Source organism: Rhinoraja longicauda, chromosome 1, assembly GCF_053455715.1.
Source record: "Rhinoraja longicauda isolate Sanriku21f chromosome 1, sRhiLon1.1, whole genome shotgun sequence".
Classification (NCBI taxonomy): Eukaryota; Metazoa; Chordata; class Chondrichthyes; order Rajiformes; family Arhynchobatidae; genus Rhinoraja; species Rhinoraja longicauda.
In genome coordinates this window covers 30,691,993-30,714,869 of record NC_135953.1, presented here as the reverse complement: position 1 = coordinate 30,714,869, position 22,877 = coordinate 30,691,993, and the positions used below count along the sequence as shown (strand labels likewise).

General features: G+C 45.1%; 1 protein-coding gene across 1 annotated transcript in view; it reads left to right on the top strand.

Moving 5' to 3' along the window:
* Nucleotides 1–22,877, top strand: part of LOC144608742 (A disintegrin and metalloproteinase with thrombospondin motifs 12-like) — a 417,538-nt gene that overhangs the window by 218,869 nt on the left and 175,792 nt on the right. Inside the window, exons 9-10 of the mRNA XM_078426828.1 lie at nucleotides 754–898; nucleotides 14,057–14,149. Of these exons, the coding sequence (XP_078282954.1) occupies nucleotides 754–898; nucleotides 14,057–14,149 (238 nt within the window). The remainder of the gene's footprint in view (nucleotides 1–753; nucleotides 899–14,056; nucleotides 14,150–22,877) is intronic.

Genomic DNA, 22,877 nt, shown 5'->3' with positions numbered 1-22,877 from the left:
AGAAGCTGTACATGGCTCAGTGGGGGAAGGTGAAGGGGAGGGCATCATAACACAAAACATCTGCAGCCTATGCCCACAACCTTGCATGAATCCATTTGGATATTTGTCTTTTTTCTAGTAGATCATAGGGTCGCATAGCTGGGAATGAAGGGCAATCAGTTGGCTCGGGAGCACCCTATTCCTGAGACCTGCTGCACAGAGCATACATGATGCTATTGACTGCCTCAGATTAGAGAGAAAAATGTGACAGCTATACAGTAACAACCTTTCCATGCACTTGTTCACTTGGCAGCGAGCACAGGGTATGGAGGAGTTTACTCCAAACTTCTGTTGAGTCCTTGTGAGGAGCATCACCATACTGCAGTCATTCCTGGCAATAGCATTAGTATTACGAATACAACGTTGGACCTGCATTGGCAGCCCCGACAGCATTGCAGGGATTTTATAATACAGATTTTTTTCTCCAGCTTTCGAGCAATAAAGCGAGAATTGGTTCTTCATGCTCCATTCTTGTGTAGAATGGGAATGCGAGGGCTAAGCACAAGGGATCTGTGGGAGAGATGGAAGTTCCCCATCAAGTTGCCTGCTACCTAGCGAGGAGAAGGCGCTGCACATCAAATGGAAAATTATGTTAAATTGCACTCCTGTCCGCAAACGTTCCCTGTAATGTAGTTTGGGCATTCAGCCCCATGCCTGCAAGAATTTCCCTTCATTAAACATTCTTTGAATTAGCTTTTGTTCTTCTCCCCACAGTCGAGGCTGGGGTTTCTGTCTCAATGATCCGCCATCTAAACAGGAGTTAACGATTCCCACCATAGCTCCAGGAGTGCTGTACGATGTCCATCATCAATGTCAACTCCAGTACGGACCCAACTCTACCTTCTGTGAAGAGATGGATGTAAGTAACTCCTCAGTTTATTTATCATTGAGAATGTGGCCAGCAGATGTAAGAGGACAAATTATGCCATTATATTCAAATATTCAGACACTGAGAACATTTTTTTTTTCTTGAAAACTGCTCGTTATGTTGTTCCTTCTTGTATGTGTTTGTTAGAAAATTGAGAGAAAACAGTGATGGAGCCTGGGGCAAATGAGCAGATCAGATAATGATAGAGTGTACTGAAAAGAATTTTGAAATTATATGATCATCAAAATATTGGAAGAGGTGTCCCAAAGGTTCGAATGTTCCTGACAAGAATAACTTTATTCACAGAAAACAATTATTAAACTCCCATGTTGTTGATTAAGTCAATGGAAAGCTGTTTATATCATGGATTAAGTTGAAAATTGGTTAAATTGAAATGAATGAAATTCTATTTTTAAAGTAACCTCTATTATTAGGTGGCTACTCAGCACTTCTCCTCCAGTAATATTAACTTTTCCGTAAATCCAAGAATGTGGGCTAATATTGGAAAGATACTTTTCTTGGAGGCAAAGGCATAGCAAAGTAAAGTGTCGAAAGTTCTCAAGCTGGAAATGAGGTCGCAAACCGAGCCCACATGGCAGAAGATGCCTGCAACCTCCAGCAGTCGGAAAGTTTACCCTGCCAAATGCTCGCTGTATGTATGGGCTTTAGATAAGTCAGGCATTCATAAGCTGGGGAGGACATGTACCAATCAGGGTCACTCATGCTCACGTTATTCAAATCTTGATGAACTTTTAGATTTAATATTTTCATGATGCATTTTCAGAGGTTCGGGGTGGTTTTAGGCACAAAAGGGCAGATGACTGCCTTCCAGCGCTGATTGTGGGCAAGAAGTAAAAGTGACTCCAACCCTTCCCCGTCCTTTATCCCTTAAGAAAGTTCATGAAGTTCTACGAGCAGATTTAGGCCATTTGGCCCTTCAAGTCTACTCCACCATTCAATCATGGCTGATCTGTTCTTTCCCTCTCAACCCCATCCTCCTGCCTTCTCCCCATAAACCTTGACACCATCACGAATCAAGAATCTGTCAAACTACGCCTTAAAAATATCATAGAAACATAGAAAATAGGTGCAGGAGTAGGCCATTCGGCCCGTCGAGCCAGCACTGCCATTCAATATGATCACAGCTGATCATCCAAAATCAATACCCCTTTACGTCTTTTTCCCCATATCCCTTGATTCCCTTAGCCCCTAGAGCTAAATCTAACTCTCTCTTGAATACATCCAGTGAATTGGCCTCCACTGCCTTCTGTGGCAGAGAATTCCACAGATTCGCAACTCTCTGACTACAGAAATATCCATTGGCTTGACTCCACAGCCATCTGTGGCAATGAATTCTACAGATTCGCCACCCTCTGACTACAGAAATTCCTCCTTATCTCCCTTCTAAAGATACGTCCTTTTAATCTGAGGCTCTGGTCTCTGGTCCTAGACTCTTCCAATGGAAACGTCGTCTCCACATTCACTCTACCCAAGAAACTGCACACTTTTCCCTGATCCTAAGGCCTTTCTGCCTCCGCATAACAGCAGTCATCTGAGCGAATGATCTGCAGCTGCCGCGACTGACATAACATATGATTCCACAAAATATCCTCATCTCTGCTTCTCTCCTCTTTGCCCTCTGTCACAAGAGATCATTTTTTTTCTCTTCCTGCCTGTCAGCTGGACTCTCGGCTGCTGAGTTACCTGCATTTGTGGATTTCCAGCCGGCTGATTCTGCCTCCCCTCCACCATCCTCATCCTTCACCCCATTCCTCAATCATCCCCATCTTCTGAGAAATATTCAAGCCTGCTTCCCTTGTTAATATAGTTTTTATGTGTTTGTTTTTGCAAAATCGTTTTTCTTTTTTCTCTTTTGAAAAATGTATATATAGATGGGTCTTGACCCGAAATGTCACCCATTCCTTCACTCTAGAGATGCTGCCTATCCCGCTGAGTTACTCCAGCATTTTGTGTCTATCTTCGGTTTACACCAGCATCTGCAGTTCCTTCCTACACATATGTCAGATATGTCAGAGACAGTTGAATTTATATTGGGAAACAAGGAAATGGCAGAACAGTTAAACAAATACTTTGGTTCTGTCTGCACTAAGGAAGAAAGAAACAATCTCCTGGAAATACTAGGGGACCGAGGATCTAGTGGGAGGGAGGAACTGAAGGGAATCCACATTAGTCAGAAAATGGTGTTAGGTAAACTGTTGGGCCCGAAGGAAGATAAATCCCCAGGGCCTGATGGTCTGCATCCCAGAGTACTCGAGGAGGTGGCCCTAGAAATCGTGGATGCATTGGTGATCATCTTCCAATGTTCTCTCCACTCTGGATCATTTCTTGTGGATTGGAGGGTAGCCCATGTAACCCCACTTTTTAAGAAAGGAGGGAGAGAGAAAATGGGGAATTATAGACCATAGCCTTACATTGGTAGTGGGACAGATGCTTGAGTCGATTATTAAAGATGTTATAGCAGTGCATTTGGAAAACAGTGATGGGATCGGTCAAAGTCAGCATGGATTTATGAAGGGGAATTTGGCTGCAGGGTGACTTAGATAGGTTGGGCGAGTGGGCAGATGCATGGCAGATGCAGTATAATGTGGATAAATGTGAGGTTATTCACTTTGGTGGCAAGAACAGGAAGGCAGATTATTAACTGAGTGGTGTTCCAAAAGCAAAAACAAATATACAAAGTAGTAACACAATCAAATCCAAAGCTGCCTGTATTGGCAGTTTACAAACAAAACAGTTATCAGATTAAAATTCCGCCAACTTTGTCAACAATACATTCGACTTCCCGCATCCCCGTGGACTCATGTAAAATAGGTAGAGTGTAGAATATAGTTCTTACACAGAGTGCTGAATACAGTTCTCAGTGCAGAATAAACTCGACTAGACTTACTCTCTCAAATCAGGATGTAATACGGCAGCACGCGTTTTTTTCTTTTATTTATGCATTCATTTTAGATGTTGGAAATGCTTATTAAATCAGCAAATATAAATTTGATTGTAGAGCAGCATTATTGAATAATCTGACACGTTCAGCTCTTTAATCTGAGGACTAAATGGGAGTGATTGAAAGAGATGACGAGAGGGTTTGTCATTGTCACGCAAATCTGTCTTTGCAATATCTATGGGCTCCAACTCCTGTCACTGCGGCTGCCAGAACAACTATCAACAGTGAGCACAGACTGCGGCTTACACCAAGAAACTGCTTGAGATCAGATCACACACTCTCTGTTTATACTTATAGTTACATCAGACGTTTTAGGCAGGATCCTTGCTGCGATTTTCAAAGCCATCATTTATTCTGTAATGGAAATATATTACCCAGCATGAGGCAGGAGTGATGACAGTGTCTGTAGATTTGTTTGAGTGAGGTTTTATGTCATTTTCATTGGTGGTAAAATTAGAATGTGCGGCATGATGTTTCAGGGAATTAATTCTCACCTTTATATGTGCCACATAAAAGGCTGATGCATCAGATGAGAACTCACGGTGTTGAGACAAGTGTGTTCATGTGAATTTAAGACTGGCTATCACAGAAAAGGCTGATATTGTGGCAGTCCCGGGGGATCAGGCCACTCCTTGGGTCAGCCCCCTTGTTACGTGACGGACAGGCGTAAGGGGTTAAAAGCCAGCCCGTGGGGAGGCGTGGCTCATCCCTAGGTGGACTACGCTGTGAGCAGGAGCTCACAGCCTAATAAAGAACCTTACCTTAAACTGCCTGGCGTCTTGCCTTTTCTCTGGCCTCCGCCAGGCCACTACACTGGTGACCTCGACGTGATGCGACACCTCCACTGGCCTGCCGCGGCCCATCGTCCCTGTCGTCTGGCGACGCAGGGTATTCAAGGTGCTCCACGGGCTGTCTCACCCCTCCATTCGGGCGACGGTGGCCCTCGTAGCCTCCCGCTTCATGTGGCACGGGCTGCGTAAGCAGGTCGCACACTGGGCACCCGTGCCAAACTGCAAAAATCCAGCGACACGTGCGTGCGCCTCTGCAGGAGTTTGGTGTCCCTCGGCAGCGGTTCGACCACATTCATGTGGACATCGTGGGGCCGCTGCCGCCATCCCGGGGCATGACCCACCTCTTCACCGTGGTCGATCGCTTCACGCGGTGGCCGGAGGCCATTCCGCTGGCGGACACCTCGACGGCCACCTGCGCTCGGGCCTTGGCGGCGCACTGGATCGCCCGGTTCGGGGTGGCACTGGACATTACATCCGACCGGGGGCCGCAGTTCACTTCGGAACTGTGGTCGGCCATGGCACGACTCTTGGGTGTCCGCCTACACCACACTACGGCGTACCATCCACAGTCGAATGGGTTGGTGGAACGCTTTCACCGCCAGCTGAAGGCTGCCCTGAAGGCTCGGCTCACGGGCCCAGACTGGGTGGACGCCCTGCCGTGGGTTTTGCTGGGGATACGCACCGCACCCAAGGAGGACTTGGCCTCCTCCTCCGCCGAGTAGGTGTACAGGGCCCCCTTGACGGTTCCCGGGGAGTTCATCCCACCGGCGCAGGGTCAAGTGGAGCAGCCTTCTGACGCCCTGCAACGTCTTCGGCAGACGGTGGGCAGGCTGGCACCTGTGCCCACGTCACGTCATGGGATCTTCCATCCACACGTCCCTGCCGCTCTGGAGGACTGCCAGTTTGTGTTCCTGCGCAGGGACGCGCACCGATCACCTCTCCAGCGGCCGTACGAGGGCCCCTTCCGGGTCCTGCAACACGGCTCGGCCACATTCGTTCTGGACATGGGGGGTCGCAGCGAGACTGTTTCGGTCGCACGGCTGAAGCCGGCACACGTGGACATTGATCGGCCGGTGCCGGTTGCGCAGCCCCGCCCGCGCGGTCGCCCCCCGTCCACGTTACCCCCGCCAGTGTCTGCTACGACCCCTCCACCTGTCGGTCAGTCGCCGGTCCCTGCGCCGGTCATGGTGCGCACCCGGGCTGGTCGCCTCGTGCGCCCTCCTGTCCGTTTTGTACCTCCGGTTCTTGGGGGGGGGGGCCTGTGGCGGTCCCGGGGGATCAGGCCACTCCTTGGGTCAGCCCCCTCGTTATGTGACGGACAGGCGTAAGGGGTTAAAAGCCAGCCCGTGGGGAGGCGTGGCTCATCCCTAGGTGGACTACGCTGTGAGCAGGAGCTCACAGCCTAATAAAGAACCTTACCTTAAACTGTCTGGCGTCTTGCCTTTTCTCTGGCCTCCGCCAGGCCACTACAATATTAAGAATAAATGGATCTTTTTCATGCTGGTAGGATGTAACTAACAGAGTGCCTCAAGGATCATTCCTGGCCCTTAATTGTTTACTTTATATGAGGAAAAACTTTTTCAGTCAGAGAGTTGTAAATCTGTGGAATTCTCTGCCTCAGAAGGCAGTGGAGGCCAAGTCTCTGAATGCATTCAAGAGAGAGTTAGATAGAGCTCTTAAGGATAGCGGCGTCAGGGGGTATGGGGAGAAGGCAGAAACTGGGTACTGATTGAGAATGATCAGCCATGATCACATTGAATGGTGGTGCTGGCTCGAAGGGCCGAAAGGCCTACTCCTGCACCTATTGTCTATTGTCTATATTAATAACTTTAACAAGAGGGCAGAGTGCAAATGCACAAATTTACTGATGGCTTAGAAATGGATTTGAGAGCATGTTGTACTGAGGGTATTGAGACTCTGCAGGATATTGAATAAGGAGACCAAAATCATCCAAGTTAGCTTAGTTTACAGATACAGCATGGAAACATGCCCTTTGGCTCACCGTCCACACCGACCATCGATCACCCATTAACACTAGTTCTATGTTATTCCACTTTCTCATCCACTCCCAACAACCTAAGGGCATTTTTTTACAGAAGCTCAATTAACCTACAAACCCACACATCTTTGCGATATGGGAGGAAACCGGAACACCCAGAGGAGACCCATGTGATCACAGGATGTACGTACTGCACACACATGCGCGCGCACACGCAGACGCATACACACACAACACACACACACAGAGTACCACCCATTAAATGAAGTTAAATGTTAAACTTCACTATATATTAAATGAAGTGTGAGGCCATGCACTTTGGTCAGAAAAATCAAAAGGCAGACTGTGATATAAGTGGGGAGAGGTGGAATGTGTTGGTTTTCGGTGTTCATGTGCAGCATCGAAAACAGCAGTCACGGTGTTGTGCTTCCATGGGGCAGGAGGCGCTGAAGCCTGACGTACCATAGCACCAAGTTCAGGAAGAGCTACTTTCCTGCAACTATCTGGTTCTTAAACTCGTCTGCACAACTGCTCAATTTCTCTGTCTGCACCTCATCTGCTCCCGAGGATAGTTTGATTGAAAGAGAACAAAAAAGGTTGAGGAGAATGATTGAGCATGAGGATGTATCAACTGGCACCTCTGTGGATGGCATCTGATGCGATAGCGGTTCAATCATGGGCCTTGTTTTTTAATTATTAACGTTTTGGGTTGGTATAATGTGATTATACCACTTTGCTGCTGTAACACTGTAAATTTTCCTGGTGTGGGACAAATAACGGAATTTTGTATTATTAATTATTATTATTATTAATATTATTAATATTATTAATATTATTATTATTATTATTATTATTATTATTATTATTATTATTATTATTATTATTATTATTATTATTATTATTATTATTATTATTTTAACTGCTTTTTAAAAACAGCTCTGTGCTACACACCACAAATAATTTGACTCAGATCAACTTTAAAAGTGCCTACAGAGAAATAGATACTTTGAGTGCACTTTATTAAATGGAAGCATATTTCAAATAATTAAAGTTGGTTATTTTAAATGAAAGCGTGTTTGTAAGAGTTTAATTTCACATCACCAGGGGGTGAGCAATAAATAAGGACATGTGCAAACAGGAGATTGTGCTGTTCATAGCATAGCACCAAGTTAATTTCATCTTGACTTCACTGTCAAATAATTGTTCACTGACTGCACACATTGTTCAAACGTCTAGTTTTAAGTGTCACTGAAAGGCAGCCTATATCTCGTTGGTAACTTGCTGCTATTGCAAGTGAGGAGGGTATTTCCACAAGTATATTTGTGTTGTGATACTTTGAACAGGTGAGAGCATGATGTGAGCCTTGTAGGAAGAGCTGGCAAAGAGGGGAATACAGTTAACCTTCATTTCAACAGACCCCTTTATAACGGATTTTGTATATAGCGGACGGACTTGCCGATGTCAACCCCGGCTCCCACAGTCTCCCCCGCCGTTTAGAGCCCCGGCTTCCGACCCCGACCTCGACTCGCACTGTACACCAACGAGCCCTTCTTCACCCACAACACGGTCCGGTGACACGGCTGTTGTTGCGGCTCATGTTCTAGCCCCTGGGGACAGCGCTTTCATCAGGCCCCTGCCACTGACAGGATGCGCTCGGTCACCATGGGGCTCCTTCTCACCTGCTGCTGCTTCTTGCTGTTGACGCTTGTTTTTTCCGCTTCCCGCTCGACCGCCGGTGCCTCCTTCTCCCGTCGCTCTGCTCACTGCACTGGACCTCCAAACCCCATCGCCGCCACCTCCACCTTCTTCCCCGGTGTCGCTGACATACTCCACCTTGGAAGCAGCAGTAGGTGAAGAAAGTGCTGTACCCAGGGGCTGCAATGTCAGCCGCAACAACAGCCACATGAACCGCTGAAGAAGGGCCCGCTAGTGCATTCCAGCGGTGCAATGACACATGGTGCTGGAGTAACTCAGCAGACTGAATCAGTCTGACGAAGAGTCCTGACATCACCTATCCACGCAGGCTTAGTGATCGTGTGGCTGAACATTTCTGCTCAGTCCGCCTAAACCCACCTGATCTCCCGGTTGCTCAACACTTTAACTCCCCCTCCCTTTCCCACACTGTCCTGGGCCTCCTCCATTGTCAGAGTGAGGCCCAGTGCACATTGGAGGAACAGCACCTCATATTTCGCTAGGGTAGCTTACATCCCAGCGGTATGAACATTGACTTCTTTCCCTCTCTTTCCATCCCCTCCCTTACTCTAGGGCAGTGGGTATTCACCTTATTGTCATCATCATGAATTTATATAACGCTAAAAGGTCGCTCCTCAACCTCGATTGCTTCAGGGAAAAAAGGACCCTACCTATCCAGCCTGTCCTTATAATGAAATCCTCTAGACCCAGTAACATCTTTGTAAATCTTACTGAGGTAGAAGATTATCATTGAAATGGAAGATTCTTGTCAAGGCACACACTGCTGTTATTGCTTGTGTCTGGTATACTTTCCATCAGTGTCGTGAACAAACATCGAAGACCCAATGTTTGGCTTTTTGGAGGGCAGTAGAGAGCAAAAAAGGAACACTGCCAAGACCATTTTCTTTTGAAGGAACTCAGTAAGAAACTGATATGGGACCTCATTAGATCATAAGTGATAGGAGCAGAATTAGGCCTTTCTGTCAATCAAGTCGACACTGCTATTCAATTATGGCTGATCTATCTCTCCCTCCTAACCCCCATTCTCCCCATAACCGTTGACACCCATAATAATCAAGAATCTATCTAAGGTAGACCCAAAATGCTGGAGTAACTCAGCAGCACATGCACCATCTCTGGAGAGAAGGAATGAGTGATGTTTCGGGTTGAGACCCTTCTTCAGACTCCCAGCTACTTCCCAGCCATACAATAGTCCTCATGACTATCTGAACACCTACCACTAGGGTTGCCAACTGTCCCATATTAGACGTCGGCAGCTCTCCCAGTGACGGCCCCCGGAGGACCAGAGCATGTTGCTGCGCCAATGTTGCTGGACTCTGGGCGGCATGGGGAAGGCACTGAGCCGGCCGGGGAGAGGAGGGGGGGACGGGGGATCCGAGGGCAGGCCCAGCACCAGACCCAGGCCTCGGCCTCCACCAACACCTGGCCTCACTGCCGCTGCTGCCACCTTTCCCCTTGGCCCACCTCAGGCTCACGGTTACCCGGTCACGTCCAGGCCCAGGCTCCGGCTGCATCCCCTGGCACCAGGCCTGGCTCTCCCGCCGCTATGAAGCCGGCAAACCCGCCCCTAAGAGACAAGCGGCCAAGCCCTGCTCGTACCCGAGGGCCGCGGAGGAGGGCGAGGAGAGAGTGGCGGCCGGCGCTGAGTCACAGCCTTGTGCATGGCAAAAATACTGTGCAAGTTCTCAACCGGGCAAAGTAAACCAAACTGCATCACTGACAAAGGTGTCTGGAACCAGTCTGAGCAAAGCAGGAAATGGATCTTGATTGTTATGCAGAAAAGACATTGATTAAAATAATGTAGATATATATGGATTTTTTTCCTACAAAAGATACAAATTTAATAATAAAAGTTTAAAAATCTGAAAAAAATTGGTGGAGCAGGAGCACGTGGCCGCTGGCTGGGTGAGGTCATGTGGGGCGCGGGGCCGTGATGTCACCTTGTCCCGTATTTGGTAGTGAGATAGTTGGCAACCCTACCCACCACTCCCCCCGCCAGACATCTACTCACCTGCCTTCCTCCGACTCCAACCCCCACCCTTGATGTGTGTTCAACATCCCCTCTGACCTCCCCCTTTCTGATACGGAAAGGTCTGTCCTCAGCAGAGGCCTCACCTTTGTTCCCCTCCGCCCCCACCTCAACGAGTTCCGGGTCTGCCATGATGTAAAGCTCTTCTCCGTCGCCTCCACCTCTGTGACTTTTTCTATGGGAAGGAGTCCTCACCAACCAGTGATGACCCCTTTTCCCTTTTCCACCGGACCCCCTCCTCTTGGACTCCTCCGGAGGACCCTCTACTTTCTTTCGACCTTTTCATTTCCAACTGCCGGCGGGACATCAACTGCCTCAACTTTTCCACTCCCCTTACTCTAACCTCTCATTCTTTCCTGCACAAGAATCTATGTATCTCTGCCTTAAAAATTTCCATTGACTTGGCCTCCACAGCCTTCCAAGGCAAAGAATTCCACAGATTCACCACCCTCTGATTAAAGAGATTCCTCCTCATCTTCTTGCTAAAGGAGTGGCGTTTAATTCTGAGACTACGACCTCTGGTCCTGGACTCTCCCACTAGTAGAAACATCCTCTCCACATCCACTCTATCCAAGCCTTTCACTATGTGGCAGGTTTCAATGAAGTCCACCCTCATTCTTCTAAACTCCAGCGAGTACAGGCCCAGTGGCGACAAATGCTCATCATAGGTTAACCTCCTCTGGACAAATCATTGTCATAATTTAGTGTACAAAATCATTCTGTAAATTTACCCATGGTAGGGAAGCAAACAACATTAATCCTGAGCAATTTTGTTCTGAAGAGGTGAAGGAAATTACTTTGTTTGATATGACACTCAGAAGTCTAATGAATTTCATTTTGTGTACTTAGAACTTAAGAAGAAGGCTCAGGAAAGTTTGCCTTGTTTGGTTTGGAAAATAATAATCTGATTTGATCCTGGTTCCACATTTTCAAAGGATTTGCCAGACTTTATTAAATCTTCGTTGTGTTGAACATGCAAATATCAAGGGATGCAAATTAAAAGTTAGCAAATTGTAGGATTATAGACCAGTCAGGCAGAATCTTTGCGGCCATGAATAATATGGAAATTAAGTGACCAGGAATGCTGTGTGATACAGAGGAAACACGTGATTTGAAAATGCAATTAGATTTGCTTCTGGTGAGCAAAAGGATTTGAGTTTAAGATGCATGAGAGAGCTGTCAAAAAGCAACCCAGTGGTTTCTACTTGCTGAAATCTTTGAGAATTATCAGAGCTGTCCAGGACCCAAAGCCAGACATTTCTCTTTACTGTTCTGAATGAGGAAGATAGAAGACACAGTGACTCACACAGACTTGCACACGGACACAGATACGCACACGGTGAGGATGACGTAGATTTTGCATTAAATCCCTTGGGTGTACGGATGTCTTTATAACTTTGAATAATTGGACCATCATAATAGAGAGCATTTTTTTTTTCTGGATACATTGATGGATACATTTCTAAAGATTAAAAGCAACAGGAGTAGTGGTGATATGTGAGATTAATTGAAGCCACCGAAATGACCTGAATTTCATTACTGTGGCTCCCTACCTTATATAAAAATGGAGCAAATGATTCCTGTGTAGACCTTCTTGTTTTGATCTTTTGGTTTGAGTGACAGCAGCACCAGAAACACCAGCCAGGGTGCCTCTGCATTCTGCTTAGAGACATCTGATAATAAGCTTGACCTGTGGTATTGAGCATTAAGCAGCGGGACACGAAGGATAAGAAGGGAAATGAGGAAGGTTGGTGCCAATCTGCATGCCTGGCTTCTCTTTCTAGGTGGCCTGGAACAATTTTAACGGTGAAGGATAATTCCTGCTCTGCATTCGGGAAGTATTGTTTGAGTAATACCGGGCAATAATCTCAATGAACATCTGCAATTGCAAAAACAATGCCATAAGTTTTCATTTGGAAAGCAATCTTTTAATCCATATCTATATTTTTTTAGACGTGAGATGATTTGCTGCTTGTTTAACTCATTGTTCTGACAATTCCCTTTTATGTTAAAAAGAATGGAAGGCGAGAGTTTTTGCCAATGTATGAAAGGCAATGGATTAATTCATGTTGTCTCACACTTTTATTGCCAGCTTGTGAGTGCTGGGAAAGATACAAAATGCTGGACTAATTCAGTGGATCAGGCAGCATCTCTGGAGAGAAGGAATGGGTGACCTTATGGGCCAAGACCCTTCTGTTGGGTATGGATTTGTTGTAATTAATGAGGCTGTCTGCTTTGCAGAGTATACAAATACGTGACACAGTTCCGAGTGGATGCAACTTAAAATTTTGGGTTCTGTTTATGGCATTTATACTTTTGGGTTCAAAATTTCCTCTCTAAACCTCAGTGTTTCATTCCCTTTCTCTTTCCCTGAAAGTTACTTCTTAAAACCTCGCTTATTGATCAAACTTAATGGCTACCACAGTGGTTAAGTGTCATTGTGTTTGTCAGATATTGTTTGTGCCTTGGAACTTTTAATGATACTAAATGTGCTTTGAAAATGAAAGAATAAGCTGTTATTCTTAAGCCAAAGTAATCTTAGGAGGATGTATTTATCTTCATAATAACATGAAATGGGCCACTGATCCGTGCTGATTCAGTATGTAATATTCCCTTTCTTTTATATTTTCAATTGAATAATCTATTGAGTCATTCCTTTGGCAACAGCCTTCAGGAACTGAGAATTGTTGAAGGTGCCACCCGGAAGAATGTCATTCAGGCCATTGTGATTGTTTGGCTCTTGAAGAAACTGCTCAATTAGTCAACATTCTGCATTTTCGCTGTAATATTGTGATTTTTTAAATTTTAGCATTTATTCAAATATGTATCCAATGGGATTCAAAGTTACCATTGCAATTAAATACACCTGAGCAATTACAAACACCTGTGAAGCCATGTGTCCCAAACATTATGGTGCCCTGAAATGGGGGGACTATGTATAAACACTGCTGTAATTGTGCATTTTAACCACATTTTAACCACATATGATTTTTTTCTATTACAAATTGTGGAGTACAGAGGCAAATAAATAAATGATGGGTCTTTGTCCCAAACATTATGGTCGTGCTGTAGCACTGTAGGTCGTGTTTTTAAGACGATCTTGTGACTTCTTTCTTAAACTTAAATTAGAGTCCTTCAATTATGAACACATCTGTCATTGGTTTTTTTTCTGTATTCCTCGATTAAAGTCACACAGCACAGACACAAGCTCTTTAGCCCACCATGCACATCTAATCAATCTTATTTACCAACACTTGAGCCATACCCTGCTATATTGAACATGGCATTCCAACCAAAACCTAAACAGTGTTTGGTATCAAGCCCCAGGCTGTAGAAATACATATGGTCAGCAAAATGCCTACCAGTTATTAGATGCAGATAAATCTTAGAAATCAACACCTAATAAATAAGATGGACACAAATTGCTGGAGTAACTCAGCAGGACAGGCTGCATCTCTGGAGAGAAGGAATGGGTGACGTTTCTGGTCGAGACCCTTCTTCAGATCTCGACCCAAAACATCACCCGTTCCTTCTCTCCAGAGATGCTGCCTGTCCCACTAAGTTACTCCAGCATTTTGACTCTATCTTTGATTTAAACCAGCCTCTGCAGTTCTTTCCTGTACCTAACAAATAAATTTATTTTCTGTATTGACAGAATATTTGTCAAACACTCTGGTGCTCACTGAATGGCTCTTGCCGATCTAAACTGGATGCTGCAGCAGACGGAACCAGCTGTGGCGAGAAGAAGGTATGAAAATTGCCATTCATCTAAAATCAGTACCCGACCCTACTTTCTCCCCATATCTCTTGATTCCATTAGCCCTAAGAGCTAAATTAAACTCTCTCTTGAAAACATCCCACAAGTTGGCCTCCACTGCCTTCTGTGGCAGAGAATTCTGCAGATTCACAACCTCTGGGTGAATTTTTTTTTTCCTAATCTCAGTCCTAAATGGCCTACCCCTTATTCTTAAACTGTGCCCCCTGGTTTTGGACTCCCCCAACATCGGTTGGGTGATTGGGCAGCAGCATGGCAGATGCAGTATAATGTGGATAAATGTGTGGCTACCCACTTTAGTGGCAAGAACAGGAAAGCAGATTATTATCTGAATGCTGTCAGATTAGGAAAAGGAAGGTGCAATGAGACCTGGGTGTGCTTGCACCAGTCACTGAAAGTAAGCATGCAGGTGCAGCAGTCAGTGAAGAAAGCTAATGGCATGTTGGCCTTCATTGCAAGAGGATTTGAGTTTACGAGCAAGGAGGTCCTACTGCAGTTGTACAGGGCACTGGTGAAACCGCACCTGGAGTATTGTGTTCAATTTTGGTCTCCTAATTTGAGGAAGGACATTCTTGCTATTGATGGAGTGCAGCATAGGTTCACCAGGTTAATCCCGGAATGGCGGGACTGACATATGATGAAAGAATGGGGTGACAGGGCTTGTATTCACTGGAATTTAGAAGGATGCGAGGCGATCTTATAGAAACATACAAAATTCTTAAAGGATTGGACAGCTTAGATGCAGGAAAAATGTTTCTGATGTTGGGAGAGTCCAGAACCAGGGCTCACAGTTTAAGAATAAGGGGTATTTAAGAATAAGGAATAATGAGATTAGGAAAAACTTTTTCACCCAGAGAGTTGTGAATCTGTGGAATTCTCTGCCAAAGAAGGCAGTGGAGGCCAATTCACTGGATGTTTTCAAGAGAAAATTAGATTTAGAAACATAGAAAATAGGTGCAGGAGTAGGCCATTCGGCCCTTCGAGCCTGCACCACCATTCAATAGGATCATGGCTGATCATCCAACTCAGTATCCCGTACCTGCCTTCTCTCCATACCCCCTGATCCCTTTAGCCACAAGGGGCACATCTAACTCCCTCTTAAATATAGCCAATGAACTGGCCTCAACTACATTCTGTGGCAGAGAATTCCACAGATTCACCACTCTCTGTGTGAAAAAAAACTTTCTCACCTCGGTCCTAAAAGACTTCCCCCTTATCCTTAAACTGTGACCCCTTGTTCTGGACTTCCCCAACATCGGGAACAATCTTCCTGCATCTAGCCTGTCCAACCCCTTAAGAATTTTGTAAGTTTCTATAAGATCCCCCCTCAATCTTCTAAATTCCAGCGAGTACAAGCCGAGTCTTAAGGGCTTAGGTCTTAGGGCTAAAAGAATCATGGGACATGGGGAAAAAGCAGGAACAGGGTACTGATTTTAGATGATCAGCCATGATCCTATTGAATTGTGGTGCTGGCTCGAAGGGCCGAATGGCCTACTGCACCTATTTTTCTATGTTTCTATGAAACCTGCCAGTTCACCACCAGCTTCCACTTGAATCAACCTTGATGGCAAATTTCCATCAATCACTGAAAAAGTGATTTTTAGAGTGACTGGGTGAAAAAAAAAAGTAATTCCCATTTGTCTAAGAATTTAACCTCCCAACCTGCAAGTCTTTGGGATGTGGCAGGAGCGCCTGGAGGAAGCCCACTTAGTCACAGAGAGAATGTGTAAGTTCCACACAGATAGGTGCCAAGGTCAAGATTGAATCCAGGTCACTGCTGTTGGGAGGGAGTGACTCTGCTTGCTGCACCACTGTGCTGCCAATTGACTGGGTATTTGGGTCCTTGTGATTAGTCTGCGGGCATGGCAAAAGTCAACTGGTCAATCCGATGCCAAACCGTTTGCATTTACAAACAGTTGGTTCGAGATTCCAAGAGTTTTATAGTAATCGTCTAAGATACATTCCACCGGGAACCGCCAGCCTGTCTGAGTACTTGTTTTTGATATTGCTTTGTCCTTTCTTTATAGACAATAGACAATAGGTGCAAGAGTAGGCTATTCAGCCCTTCGAGCCGGCACTGCCATTCAATGTGATCATGGCTGATCATTCTCAATCAGTACCCCATTCCTGCTTTCTCCCCATACTCCCTGCCTTCTCCCCATACCCCCTGACTCCGCTATCCTTAACAGCTCTATCTAGCTTTATACATTCTATTACTCATGTGAATATCTTCTCCAGCTTGTGATGGCAAGGAAAAATACAAAAATAAATGAAACCCATGAGCCTGGTTGGCTCAATATTATAACTTGTTCATACTCACACAGCTCATACTGCTCGTACAGTTCTGGAAATTGTTGTAATGGTATAAGAACATAGTAATATTGTGAGCCTAAGATTGTTTAAATTGTGGATCTATAGTGACATTGGATAGCATGGAAGGACCCACACAGCAGATGCTAGAATCTTGCATAAAACACACAGTGCTGGAGTAATTCAGCGGATCAGGCAGCATCTCCGGACGACATGACTAGGCGGCGTTTCGTGTCAGGACCCTTCTTCAGACAAGTTAACTGGTGCCAAGTTAAACTAACCTCCTCTGCTTGCACATGGTCAGTATCCCTCAATTCCCTGCGTATTATATGTGCCTATCCAAACGTATCTTAAAAGCCACTATTGTATTTGCCTCCCCAACCACCTCGGCAGCACACTTCATGCATCTACTACTGTGTGTGTCAAAAAACCTGCCCCGCACATCTCCTTTAAACTTTGCTCCTTCTCATCTTAAATAATTTTGTCCTTGAGCTCACTGCTAAAACAGAAGTGTGCAAGGACTTGGAGGAGTGGCCTGTTAGCACATAGGTGGGATAGATGCCAACTTTTACTGTGTCCAGTGGTTGATCCTATTCACATTACTGATTTCCCCCCCCCCTTAAAGATCACAATGCTGTGGATGTGTGTGGGCCTGCGCCTTGGAGGAATGTGGGGGTTTTGCTGTCGGGTTGTGCATTTGTGTTTGTGGTGTGGTGGATTGTGAACACATCAGCTGCAGGGGGGTGTCCGGGGAGGGTGGGTGAGGGTTATTATTATTGTTATTATTTTTGTTGTTATGTATAAAAAACAAAATGGAGGGGAATTAAAAAATATATTTTAAAAAAAGATCACAATGCTCAAGGCAAGAGAGAGGGAGGAAATAAATCAAGTTTGTAGGAAGGAACTGCTGCTTTAAACTGAAGATGGACATAAAAAGCAGGAGTAACTCAGTGGGTCAGACAGCATCACTGGAGAAAAGGAATAGATGACGTTTCAGGTCGAGATCCTTCTTCAGATTGTGAGTCAGGGAAAAGGGAAACGAGAGATATAGATGGTGATGTAGAGAAATATGGAACAAATGAATGAAATCAAGTGCTTGTGGTCATTGTTCCAAGAGAAGAATTGCAATTTCGACAAAATACTACAGGGGATCAGCAATTGTGAACCTGTTGGACATTAAAGACTGGAAAAGAGTAGGAAAATATAAAAATATGCCAACAAAATACACCTTAACCCTCCTGTTCTGTACACCTCAGTTGCATCGGAAACATATATTAAATAAACTATTGTAAAATCTCAATCACTTTGTAACTTAAGGATTGCATCAGATTCAAAATGTTCAATTTCCTTCTCTGTCTTTAAGTTCTGGAGTGCTTTAAGTCTGACCTTGCATATTCATTGGGGTATCTTTCATTCCAGGAACTATTCAGGGAAGGCCTAAATACTTCCGCCCACATATGAACTTTTGCATCTGCTTGTGGAAAGCGTGCCACATTTTTTTCTTTCTCCATCTGTTGCTCATTTTAAAGAAGGACTAGTCAACAGGGAGGCAGGCATTGGTTCAACAAGATGGAACAAGAACTGGCGCAGTACTTCAGAAACAGATATGAGAAATATTAATTGAGGGATAGAATAAAGACATGCAGATTACTTTCAATAATACTAACTCAATTTTACACTGAGTGCTTTAAATTATGTTGAATTTGGATTAAGCATTGTAAATAATGTTAGAATATGAGATTTGTGTTGAGTAATTTCATCTGAGGAATAGATTGCACCCTTTGTGGTACATATATTTCTCTCACCAACTCCCACTCATCGAGTCACCCGCCTCCTTTCCGTATACTTTGTCACGGAATCAACGGGATATGGGGAGAAAGCAGGACCAGGGTACTGATTCTGGATGATCAGCCATGATCATATTAAATGGCGGCAGACACAAAATGCTGGAGTAACTCAGTGGGTCAGGCAGCATCTCAGGAGAGAAGGAATGGGTGACGTTTCGGGTCGAGACCCTTCTTCAGACTGATGTCAGGGGAGGGAGCGGGACAAAGGTAGGATGTAGTAGGAGACAGGAAGACAGTGGGGGAACTGGGGAGGGGAAATTGAGAGGGACAGAGGAACTATCTGAAGTTGGGGAAGTTAATGTTCATACTGCTCGGGTGTAAACTGCCCAAGCGAAATATGAGATGCTGTTCCTCCAATTTGCGCTGGGCCTCACTATGACAATGGATGAGGCCCATAACAGAAAGGTCAGACTGGGAGTGGGAGGGGGAGTTGAAGTGCTGAGTCACCGGGAGATCATATTGAATGGCGGTACTGGCTCGAAGGGCTGAATGGCCTACTCCTGCACCTACTTTCTATGTTTCTATGCTTACACTCATTCCCATCCCAGAGTTCTTGATATATCCCTTCTCTTCCCCCTCTCCCTTCTCCCCTTGCACCTATATCCATCCCTCTAGCTTTACATTTCACTCCTCTCTTTATCTGACACCCCTTTGTCGCTTAAACATTGCTGCTGGGTGTTTAACTTTCCCTGATTTCAAAGCTCAAAGAGATAAACTTACAATGAGATGAACAGCTCATCATTGTTAGTTTCAACTAGGTCTCAAACTCAAAACCTTGGGTTGCAGAGATCTTGGGAATCTGCAGCTGGTGGATAAACTGAGGCAGGAGAAACAAGTGAAATACCAAGAAAATACAGAAAATAAAATGACAGAAAGACAAGATCCACCTGTCATCAGCACACTACATAAAAAGAAAGAACATTAGTAAATTTAGTGAGCCTTAGGGCTATATCCAAAATTACTGTTGTTATGTATCAAACATAGCAGCAAATTTACAGAGGCAACATCAGCTACCAGATATTGCGTTTTAGTTGTTTAGGTTGAGGAATAACTACTGTGGAAACTGAGCAATTCACTGCTTTTCTTTATTTATTGGCCCGGTCCTTTTCCGCATTTGAAATCTCAACAGGTTTATGCTTTAACATTGCTGCATTGAAATGGCACTGTTTCATCAGTCTCTATCAAATGCTTAATCCAGGATTAAGCATGTACCAATTAACTTTTGATTCAGAGGCAAGAGTGTTAGCAATGAAACAAGGTGGTACTTGTAAGGCCATTCAATGCAAAATAAGCTGCAAAGTGACGGGCACAGATAGAACATAAAAACATTGAAAATATAGGTGCAGGAGTAGGCCATTCGGCCCTTCGGGCCAGCACCGCCATTCAATATGATCTCCCGGTGACTCAGCACTTCAACTCCCCCTCCCACTCCCAGTCTGACCTTTCTGTTATGGGCCTCATCCATTGTCATAGTGAGGCCCAGCGCAAATTGGAGGAACAGCATCTCATATTTCGCTTGGGCAGTTTACACCCCAGCAGTATGAACATTAACTTCCCCAACTTCAGATAGTTCCTCTGTCCCTCTCAATTTCCCCTCCCCCTTCCCAGTTCCCCCACTGTCTTCCTGTCTCCTACTACATCCTACCTTTGTCCCGCTCCCTCCCCTGACATCAGTCTGAAGAAGGGTCTCGACCCGAAACGTCACCCATTCCTTCTCTCCTGAGATGCTGCCTGACCCACTGAGTTACTCCAGCATTTTGTGTCTGCCGCCATTCAATATGATCATGGCTGATCATCCAAAATCAATACCTCGTTCTGTTTTTTCCCCATATCCCTTGACTTCCTTAGCCCTAAGAGCTAAATCTAACTCTGTCTTGAAAACATCCGGTTAATTGGCCTCCACTGCCTTTTGTGGCAGAGAATTCCACGGATTCACAACTCTCTGGGTGAAAAGGTTTTTCCTCATCTCAGCCCTAAATGGCCTACCCTTTATTCTTAAGTTATGGACTCCCCCAACATTGGGAACATTTTTCCTGCATCTACCCTGTCCAATCCTCTAAGAATTTTATATGTTTCTAGAAGATCCCCTCTCATCCTTCTAAATTCCAGTGAATACAAGCCCAGTCGACCCATTCTTTCATCATATGTCAGTGCCGCCATCCCGGGAATTAACCTGGTGAACCTACGCTGTACTCCCTCATCGCAATAATGTCCTTCCTCAAATTAGGAGACCAAATTTGCACACAATACTCCAGGTGCAGTCTCACCATGGCGCTGTACAACTGAAGTGGCACCTCCTTGCTCTGAAACTCAAATTGTCTTGCAATGAAGGCCAACATGCCATTAGCTCTCTTCACTGCCTGCTGTAACTGCAAGATATGGCCAATATTTTTTTGTGGTATCTATAGACTAAAATTCTCGTTTGTTTGTTTGTTCCTGAACTGCAGCCAAAACAGTACACGATATCGGGAGGAGGGAGGGGGAGAGGGAGAGTTAGGGGGAGGTTGGGGGGGGGGGGGGGGGGAGAGGAGGGGAGAGGGAGGGGAGGAGGAGAGGGTGCTGCACCAATGCAGGAGAGGTTTGGGCCCAACAGGTCCAATTGGTCTAGTTGCTTTTATAAAAAGAGGGTGACGTTCCTTTTATTGAGTCTTAGATAGATCTGCTATCTAAGCCTACAGCATGGCAGGCAAGATGAGCACATTGTTAATGAGGCCAAAGTCCACCACATGCAATGTTGTTACTAGCAAAAAGATGCCCACTGACACAATAGGAACATTGCATGTGCAGGTAAAGGGCCAGATCTTCTGTTTGAAGCTACGTCTGCCATATTCCTAGAGGCACTTTGTCAATCTGAAAACAATAAGACTTTACACCAACTACAGGAACAATAGTAGAAATGGACACAATATTAAGCATTGAAGAAATAAATAAGGGAGGAGTTAAAGGGGCTTGGACTAACCAGTAATCTGTACCATAGTTATCATAGGTAAGATGGCTTGACAGTACATGTCCACCACCAATTGTCCGGCAACTGGTGGTGTGTCCCACCCCCCCTTAACCCGGACAAAATCAAGCCCTCAGAAGTCCCCACAAAAAATGTGGCGCCTAGGTCGGGTGAGGTGGGAAAATCTTGACCTCGTCAGGACTTTTGCGCCAATTGGTGGGTTGCATTTGCCCCCGGGAACTCTGGCCCAGTTGAAGCCGGCAGATCCATTCCCACAATCGACCTCCGCGGCCGACCTTGCAAGCCGGTGGATAGACACAAAATGCTGGAGTAACTCATCGGGACAAGCAGCATCTCTGTAGAGAAGGAATGGGTGACGTTTTGGGTCGAGACCCTTCTTCAGGCTGGTATCTCGGCTCCCCAAAGCCGTGACTTATGTTGGTGCAGCAAAACAAATAATCCAGAAAAGCTCTGAAACCAAGGGTGCCAGAAAATCGGTGGTGAACCTGTACTGCTTTGTAGCTTCATGAACTGAATAGAATGAAATGGTATTGGAGTCTGAGTCTTTGTCAGTGCTGTTGGGTCAGAATTTGTCTTTAATGGTTAGTACTACATATGTGCAGGATTATTGTCTGTGGTTTGTACCCACTTCCTCAATTTCTATCCCATGGAATTTAATGTGTTTAATAGGGTAGAGACGAGTATAACTGGTACATGCGTTTGGTACTAGTGACCAAAGACAGATTTCCAAATGTTACCAAATTTCCCCCCAGGTTAACCTTGGATACTGAGCTCTGCTGCCGACCCAGTTGGGTGTCAGGGGTTATGGAGCAAAGGCAGGAGAATGGGATTGAGAGGGAAAAATAGATCAGCTATTTTTGGTATGGTAGAGCAGACTTCATGGGCTGAATGGACGAATTCTGCTCCTAAACCATGAATTTATGAGAACAGATAAGAATAGCGCAGATCAAGTGTTATGCTTTTCTGGACTCTGTGGATAAGTTGTGGTTCTCTGGGTAAACTTGCTGTGCTACATGAGAGAATGACTGGGGTTATCAAAGGGGAACCATTGCTGCCTTTACTTAAAGCATCTCGCAACACCTTTTTATGCCTTCCTACATTACAGCTGTGATTTCACATCGAAAACCACCATCGGTTGAGAAGTGCTTTAGGACACACTCAGCCCATGAAAGGCATGGTTTAAATGCGTGTTTGTTTTACCACATTTCAAGTTTATGACTCTTTATGGCGTACTTCAAAGCTCTCAAACAAGTAACGATTTATGTTGCCTCTTTTATGGATGGGCTGGCTCACTCAAACCAGTGACATACTTGGTATCATTTTAGCTCCATAGAATGGATTACTTTTTTTTTGCGGGGTCCATGGCTCCTTAATATAAACTACTCTCAAGGGCTTTAAAACTGTAATAGAAAGCGCTGGAGTTCTATATAATAATCACACACAAATTTACTGCAGCCTACAATGATATTTATAGGATTTGAGGCATCATATAAACATAACAAAAATGCCTTTGTTACCAAGGAATAAGTTGAAAACTGTACAAAAATAATGAGCAGTGGTGAGCACATCCTCATTGAAT